Consider the following 9,196-nt stretch of genomic DNA (forward strand, 5'->3'; position numbering starts at 1 on the left):
TTTCCGATACATTTACCCGAGGAGATCGTCAAGAGAGAGCCTAAGTCTGAGCTGGTCAACATATTCGGTTGGATCCATCTTCACTTAAAAGCTTAAGCTAATGAGTTATGGGCCAACTAGATATATTAACTACTCAATACAACATCAATTTTTCAATGTGAGACTTCTCTAACATAACTCACATGTACATTCTAACATAAAGTTTGGAAATAAATCATGATAGGATGCAAAGTAAACAGTCTCACCTTGTTGTAAGCTTTGGGATAGGATCCTCCCGAGCTATGACCATAATTAAATGTGCACGTTTATTCAAATCAAATTATGTATGCTTCTAAAAACTAACATGTCGAAGATAATGATAACGAGCTATGATGAACTAAACCTGACCTAATTATGTTATTCACAACTAAGGGCAAATACGGCTTTTATATTTTTAAATGATGATCATGCAATATTCATTGAGAATGAACTATGATTGGGTATAGTACTGACCTAAACATGCAATTTGCCACGAAATGCAATTCTCTTTTCTTTTATAATTTGCTATTTTCATCCTTTTATATATTTTTTCACAGAATCAAGCCTTGAACGGAAGGAAATACACGTCCTAAAACTAATAATGATGATGGAATACCTTATAACGCGAGATTCAACTAAGCATAAATCAGAATTTTCTAAAAGAAAAGTGGTTTACACTAAACGCTAATTTCAAATTTTCATTTTTCATTTGTCATTTTATATCATTTCTTTATCTACACTTAAGATGCCATGACAAATATCCACATTTGTCGCAATTTTTCCAAAGGTGAACCACCAAAAAGAAAGTTAATGATTATTAAGCCAAAAACTTAGCGCAGACTCTCCCAAGTCCATATCAATTGCAACTTTGGGGGTTTTAATTTAATCGATTGCACACGCAAGTCAATTCAATTAGGAGTTGTCATTAGTCTATTGCGGGCCGGCTAGAAACCCAAGCGAAGTACGTGTAAGAGAACAGTCTACTTTTGCGAACCGGAGATAACATGGATATAATTGATAAATTTAATGACCTTTCGGTATCTTTTCTCTTTTATTCAAATATATGTTGCAAGCAATCTTGATCAATTTTATTCAAAAACCACTAGCATGTGACAGGTGATCACACGGTGCGTGCAAACAAGAATTTAAAAATTAATAAATCAATGTAAAATAAATTATTAGAAAAGGGCAAACCTCAATGCATTAATCAAAGCATAACTTCACTATGATTAATATCTTAATATCTGCAAGATATTAATTAAAAAAAAATGCATGTATGGCCTAAACATGATTTCTAGATGCGATATCAATTAATTCTTTTTGAGTTTCTCATATTGAGCAAAAGATTAAACTATGTGCAAAATACATGAGATGCAATTTAATTTTATGTTATGTGGAGCTGAACTCTAATCTAACTAATGACATGTGACGTGGAATTATTTAGATGCAAATCTATGAGACCTAATTATAATGGTGGACAAAATTATTTTGAACTAATCCAATATGACATGTAATGATATAGAAATTTTGATGACATGGAAATATGACGTAGAATTGCTGATATGGCAATTTGATGGCATGACAATGATGATGTGGCATTTGACGATGTATCAATGATAATGATGCAGCAAAGATGACATGACAATTATGAAACTAATTCTCCACATAAGATATTTTTTGTGATTTCCTTTTGGAATAAACTACCTAAAATATGTGATTATCTAATTTTAATTAGGACATAATTTATATTAAATCCAATTCTAAATTAGGTAATTTCCTGATTAAGAAATCAACACGGATGCAATCAACAACGACATTGCTGTTACAACACGGTATGACTCTAATTGATGTAAATATAGCGTTCACTATAAAAATAATATAATATCTTCCATTAAACAAGCAGTAAGTTCTCATTTAAAAGCCAAGACGATACTAGTGGCCATAGAACACAAGTAATTACTCCAAGGGAAAATTTAAACGAACATCGATCACTTTTTTTTATCATTTAATAATAGTAAACACTGTTTGTGCGGCAGTGAGGAGGAGCAACATGGTGGCTGCGGAAATGGACAACAAAGCCCAGGGGCTATTCAAATGTTCCCTCCTCAGTTTCGCCATCCAGCCGTTTGTCTTCCTCTTGCAGTGGGCATTCACATTTTTGAAGATGTCGAAGTAATAGAAATTGGATAGAGTGATGTAGTCACCCATCTTGTTGAACATCTGGGCAACCACCTCGTTATCGCCCAGGTAGTTCTTGGTGATCCCTTTGCGGCAGAGCCGCTCGACATCCTTTGAAGAATTTATGAGGCAGTCCATGAATGTCACGTAGTCCGTGAAGTAGTTGACATCTCCGCCTTGACGGTGCTGCTCGTATGCGATTAGGTTTCGGAGCCGCGACTCAGTGTGGTCCTGTACAGTGAAGACAGGAATCTCGAGTATCCCGTTGTTGAATTTGATGTCCATCTCATGGCGCCCTTGCCCTTGCACAGCCTTGAGCCGGACCCCGGACTCCCTGAGCTCTGTTATGGAGGACACGAAGGCGAAATTCTCTTCCGTCATTTGGGTTCTGCTGGGCCTACTAGGCAAGCCAGAAGTCCAACAGGCGTGCATTAGGTGCAGAAGATGTTTGCTCTCGCGAAGTGTCCTGCGAAGCGTCGCATTTTGGCTCAAGTCTCTTGGTCTAAAATCGAAATACCAGGTGGCAACATTAATGAGCTCGGAAGGCTCTTTCGGACCCTTAGTCAGGTCATACAGTTCATTCAAGACGAAGAACGGGATTTGGTTCTCGAGCAGCAGTAAATCACGCTGGAGGCAGCATCGAATCCAATCTGCTTCCATAAGCGGGTCGTCTTCATCTCTCAGCTCCTCCATCCTGAACTTCCGGAACAACTCAACGAGGAAACAACCATCAATCAGCATCATCGCTAGGAACTTTTCGTGGGAGAGGTCAATGGTTTCCGCATAGCAATCACGCGCCCGCTGTTCCATCTCCCTTAGAATCGGCATATACCTGTCGACGCTCCCTTCGTTTCTCCTCTTAAGCAACCGCTGCACGTACCGCATCTTTTGCTCCTCCATATATTTGAATTTGTCACTTCCATAGTGATAAGGGCCGACCACTAGAATCTCCGGTTCATAGGCTTTCTCATTTGCTTTGCGCATTAGATGACGAACCCTAAATATACTACGCTTTGGCGGGGTCGGAGGCACACCACAAAGCAAATCCTCAATGTAGATTAAGGCATGATCTTTTGTCCCGGATAGATCATCGTTTTTAGCATACTGTATAGGTTACAACATAATTAATGCGACAATAAGCATGCAGTAAAGCAAGATAATAGCTGTTCATGTTCTTAAAATGATCTTTCACGTGCTTCCCTTTCATTGACATGTGTTTGTGGCCTTACTCAATAGCTTAGCATGTTAATTGAACTTTATAATCGTTATTATAAGCTTATATTGTGTATGTAAAACGGAGCGTCAAATACAATTGCTGGCAAGAGAATTAGTAAAGCTCACATCTTGCATGACGTAGAAATCGAAGCCATTTTACATGTAGATATAGATGCATGCAACAGAATCAACAGACGCATCAACTCGAACAAGTAAGGTTAAGGTTGGTTTTGTGAGATAGCATCGGGTTGTCAGAAAGCAGCATTTAAATAACTGTGCACTGATTTATTTAGCAATACACCAAAGAAGCATTTAGAATTGAATGCATAGACATGGAGAAATCCTAGAGCAATGGAGAACTTTGTAGCTATCCTGCTTAGTATGCACGTTAATGATCCTACTAGTTGATAGGCTGTCCTCCCCTCACTCTCATGAATATGTAAAAAGTTACCCACAATAAAATAAAGGCAACTTGCAAAAACTGTCGTTGTGTGTTTTATTCGGCAATTTTTAATTTCGATCATCATAATGTTTTTACGGGTATTTATGGTCTCTAAACTAATCATTAACACAGGCAAAAACGATGCTAATCTCTGATAATAATTTCAGGCCAAATCCCATCGGCGAACACCTGGTGCTGACTTTGAACATAAAAAAGAAAAAATCAAATAGTTGAGAAAACTCTTAAAGAGTTTCGGGAATATGAGACCCAAATTGATGTCGAACGTGCAAAACCACGTTGAATAGTTTTACAACTATATAACAAGAATTATCGAAATGGAATTAAACAAACATAGAAAAAAGGGTATAATCATCCAAAAAGTTCTAAAATTCAGTCCTAAACTTTTTAATTTGACAAATTTAGTCCTAAATCTTTTTATGATTTTCCAATGTATTGTTTCCAGCAAATTTTGGCAGGAAATGCTAACATGGACTCAGCCGTCTTATGTGGCATGCTTGGCGTTGGCGTTATTATTATTTTTTTTTTCAATTTTTCAGAATTTTTTTTTATGTTTTTCTCTTTTCTTTCTTTTCATTTCTTTCCAATTGTTCATCCTCCTAGAAGGGCTGGTGGGGGTCCTAGGAGCCTTGGCGATGGCAAGCGTCTGGCAGTCATCGGCCATGTATAATTTTGAGAAAAAAATCAAATATAATATAAATAGGAAAAAAGGGAAAAAAAGGTAAAAAATTATATATAAAAATCATCCACTCTAGTACCATCACGTATGCAGCTAACGTTGATCGAACTGCTACATCATCAATTTCCGGACAAAATTAGCCATGAGAAATACATCGGAAAATGGTGAAAATGTTTAAGATTAAATTGGCTGCATTTAATAATATATGACTAAATCGACAATCCTATAATAAGTTTATGACTTTTTCCACAAATTTTTCAAGAGCACAAAGATATCATTAAAAGAAAAAAACCGAGGTTTTGAAGTAATATACTTCATGTTATTCATCTAAGCACATAAGGAGTGTTTGGGCTTGGGGAGGCGGTAGGGGACACCAGTTGCCTGATGACACCTAGATCCGCCGCTGGACATAAAAGTTTAGAAGCTATTAGTGTAATTGCCACACTAGAAAGATGAACTTCCATCCTCTAGCAACAACAAGACGAAATTGATGCACGAGCGACTTGGTCTGATCATCATGCGGCTGTTAATTTACTTTCGATACCTCGAGTAAAGCTTAATGTTTATTGTTTAAGTATGTACTTGACAAAATGTGAATGGCATACGTAACGCTGCTCACAATGAAAAATCTCATCCTTCAACTTCAGTTTTGTTCAATGCATAATGAATAATCTCAACAGTGAAGGATCAGAGAAGGGAAGGGAAAATTCAAAAGACTTACTTGATCGCGTTGGTGGTGGCTCATTCTTCTCGAAAAGCCAGACCAGACCAGCTACGACGGTATAGGATTCAGTTCCTCTCTTCTTGTGGGATTGTTTCTCAGTGAAACGAGTAGAGATAACAACGAGACTCCCACAATTCCAACCTGTTTATATCAAACACAAACCCCTTTTTCTTTGGCCCACCAAGAAAAAGAAACACACGCTTTCATTCGTCTCCTCCAACCTTTTCTTGTGAAATTGTGAAGACAGGCGGTATCGCGATAAACCGAAAGTTCATGGAACTTAATGTAGAGGCAAGGGGCTAAAAAAGACTTAATGGGCAACGTAGAAAATTGGCTATATGACAAGGATGTATGAAGTCTTTCGCAAGTTAAACTGTATTATTATCTTGATTGGCACGGTTGACTGGCAGACCGATTGATTTTTATGTTAGGAACTATATTATTCACACGCTAAGATCCCTCCAATTGCACGCAAACTTCCAGTAATTTGAAAGTTCGTGGAACTTGATGAAGATGCAAAAGGCTAAGAAGGCCTTACAAGGAAACAACAAAAATTGACTCTGTGAGAACGATATATGAAGTCTTCCCCAAGTTGCGTTATACCAAGTGGAAAACGACCACTTAACAAACTTCATGGAACATTTCAAAAGAGTCCTACGTTCAAGCTACTGGCTAGACGAAACAATCTCATTCCCAATGGAGAATGACTTGTACACTTGTCATAAACGCAAATATGAATACCCTCGATATTGGCGCAATTAATTGGCGCGTTAGGAGATTTCCAAGCTACAAATTGAAAGTCACAGCTTAGATTCCACAAACCGCGTACATACCATTCTGGGTACTGCAATAAATTGAAAGTTCATGGAACTTGATGGAGAGGCAAAGGGCTATGAAAGGCTTAAAGGAAACAACAAAGATTGACTTTATGAGAACGACGTATGAAGTCATCCACAAGTTGCATTATTTTACGCAAAAAACCACTTTTTTACAAAACTTCATGGAAAATCCAGAAAGATTTCTATGTTCTAGCGACTAGCTACACAGTATAATCACCTTCATAATGAAGACAACTTGTTACACTTCTAACAAATGTAAATATTGGGATGCTGGCCCAATCATGTGGATTGGCGCAATTGGTTAAGGCCGCAGTAAATTTTCAAATTAAAAACTGGATGTCACATGTTCAGATTTTACCAACTGCATGCAAATTGTTTTGAGATAGGGCCACCTACACAAGCAAAATGCCCGATCTTAACCATTCATTTTTTCGTGAAATAAATGGAACCTTACATGAATGCTTATTACTAGATCAACAGATTCGGAGAAACGATGGAATGGGAAGTGTTGGTTTTGGGTTCACATCAATCGTATCGTCCATCGATTTTACTAAATTCCCTATCCATCCATAGGCCTCGCCACCGGGGGTTCCAGACGACTGCAAGTGCATGTTCATGGAACTTGAAGCGTTGAGATGACTAAGAAGACTCGGAATATGTCAAAATTGAGTCGTTCAAATGACTTGACAAGTCTTTCCACAAGTTGCATTACTAATTAATGTCACCCACGTTCGTGAGCACAGGTTTTTAGCAGCTCAGTTTTCTCGTCAAATAAAAATCATTTTGGAGAAGTATGACCAATTCAAGACGATAAGTGAAGCGAGAGGCAGACGGATAAAGCGTTAGCTCGGCCATCTCATATATATATATAACTGCTCACTGGACTACCGCATAAACAGAACAAGCCATCAATTTGTGTTAGATAAGCTGTAAAATCACAAGTTGCGCATTCATAAATGGGACCTAGACGTTTTGCCCCCCACCGTTTGGCCATCTTGCAAACCTTAAAAGGACATAACCATGTTGTCCCGGGGGTCGAAACCTTTTTTTCTTTTTTGGTCACAAATATGCAGTCGATTTCGTACCCACACGGGCCACACCCCACCGTGATGAGCAATCGAGAAATGTCACTTGGTCATCCAAGTTATGTCATTGTTGGGCCGATCCACATAGCTTTAGGTCTTCTCGTCCGCTCAGAGTTGGATTCAAACTCTTGCATTCGGGATGCCTATTTGGCTCTGATGCATGCAATTACCGAAACTTTTTCAGGATGGGAAGAACATGGGCAGATGGGTAATGGCTCAATTGGGATGACTCCACCCGAAAGGATGACAATCTAGAAACACGAGGCCAGACGGCTGATTAGCGAAGGTCATACCACAAACATCCCAATGTTAGCACACATTTCAGTACCACACGACATTTTTATTCATAAGCCTCTCATTGCTCGTAAATTGTAACGATTTCTTGAGAAACACTGTCGAGAAAAAGATTCTTGGCCCATCTGCTTATTTTGACTACATTTCACTGGCTGGTCGACTCCCATATATACGGTGTTGCAAGCACAAAAACCGGCAAATATCGTTTATGAAGAGAGAAAAACAAAAACATCACTATCGTGAAGGCCTAATATTCTAGAGATCCTCAAACTTTAGCTCTTGTCTCAATTCTAGCTTTTGTCTCATAAAAAGCCTTCAACTTTAGGTTTAATTTCAATTCTAACCTAAACTTTTCTATCCCATAAAAAACCCTTATTTTAGGTGATACCCTAATTCTACCCTAAACTTTTTTTATCCTAGGAAATTTCTGCAAATTTAGGTCTTGTCCTAATGTTATTGTCTCGTCCCAACTTTTCCCTATAATTTTTACTATCTTATAAAAAATCATAATGTTTTACTTTAGATACAAATCTGCCTCCATTAACCCTCCGTCCAAAAGTTTCTCATTGATAATAAAGAAATGAAAAACTCCCAAATATGAAGTGTTATAGCGTCTCAAGCGGAGCTCTCCGATCGCTAGAAATGAAACATACCAAGCACAAGAGATTGAAGATCGAGCACAAAATCGCTAAGGGCGATTTTGACGGAGTATTAATGGGGATAGGACTCAAGTAAAAGGTGGTGAACTTTTGTGAAACAAAAAAATAAGAGTAAAATTGAAAATAGAACTAAAGTTGAGAGTTTTTATGAGGAAAAAAAAAGTTTAGGTAAATTGATACTGGACATAAAATTGGTGATTTTTTATGCGACAAGCAAAAATTTTAGGACAGAATTAAGATTAGACCTAAAGTTGAAAGTTTTTTATCGGACAAAAAAAAGTATAGGGTAGATTTGGGACTGCATCTAAATTTGGAGATATTTTATAGAAAAAAGGTAGAATTGAGACAAGATCTAAAGTTAAGATTTTTAAGGATACTAGGTCCGAAAAAGTTTAGGGTAAATTTGCCTATCGTGAAGCTTTGTTTCTAGTGAGGATGTAGGACTTCGTCCGACTTTTTGCAAATTCTTTGTTGTGGCTAATTAAACGCAACTTGCAGTGGACTTGTCCATCATTTTGACGTTTTCTTGTGGTTTCTTAGTTTTTTGCTCTTCATGTTTCATTTTCAGATCACCGACAGCAAAAGGTTTTTCTTTCTCTGTGCGTTTGTTTTTGCCATGACGATGACAAAGGTTGAAGGTGATGGATGAAAGCGTGTTCGTAGTTTAGTGTGAAAGTTGGTATCTGTGAGTCTCATCATTATGTCTCCACTTGCTTCTTGTACTTAATATCAAACACTAAACAGGGAAGAATCTATTATATACCCCTTGTAATTTGGAGAGGAGAATGACAAACCACAATAATGAAGCAAGTTTCATTCCCTTCCCTTTTCCGATCCTCAATTGTGTTGAGATATCATTGCACTAAGAAAAAGAAAAGAAATATTTGAGAAAAGAAATATTTGAAGAATGAGACCATCTTTCTCTCTTTTGTATTTAGAATTTGAGAAGGTGACAGTGCAATGGTATGATGATGCAATTTTAACTACAAATATTATGTAGAAAAATGGTGTGGCACCCTCCATCCCCCAAAAGACTTCCCCTTGC

General features: G+C 37.7%; 1 protein-coding gene across 1 annotated transcript; it reads right to left on the minus strand.

Moving 5' to 3' along the window:
* Window positions 1-1,904: 1,904 nt before the first annotated feature.
* On the minus strand, window positions 1,905-5,311 carry LOC115754654 (UPF0481 protein At3g47200-like). Its single transcript, XM_048281833.1, has 2 exons — window positions 5,272-5,311; window positions 1,905-3,300 (listed from the first exon to the last, which is right to left on the minus strand). Exons 1-2 carry the CDS (start codon window positions 5,293-5,295, stop codon window positions 2,020-2,022), a joined length of 1,305 nt encoding a protein of 434 aa, XP_048137790.1. The 5' UTR covers window positions 5,296-5,311; the 3' UTR covers window positions 1,905-2,019.
* Between the last annotated feature and the right edge of the window lie 3,885 nt (window positions 5,312-9,196).

This window comes from Rhodamnia argentea, chromosome 1 (genome assembly GCF_020921035.1).
Source record: "Rhodamnia argentea isolate NSW1041297 chromosome 1, ASM2092103v1, whole genome shotgun sequence".
Classification (NCBI taxonomy): Eukaryota; Viridiplantae; Streptophyta; class Magnoliopsida; order Myrtales; family Myrtaceae; genus Rhodamnia; species Rhodamnia argentea.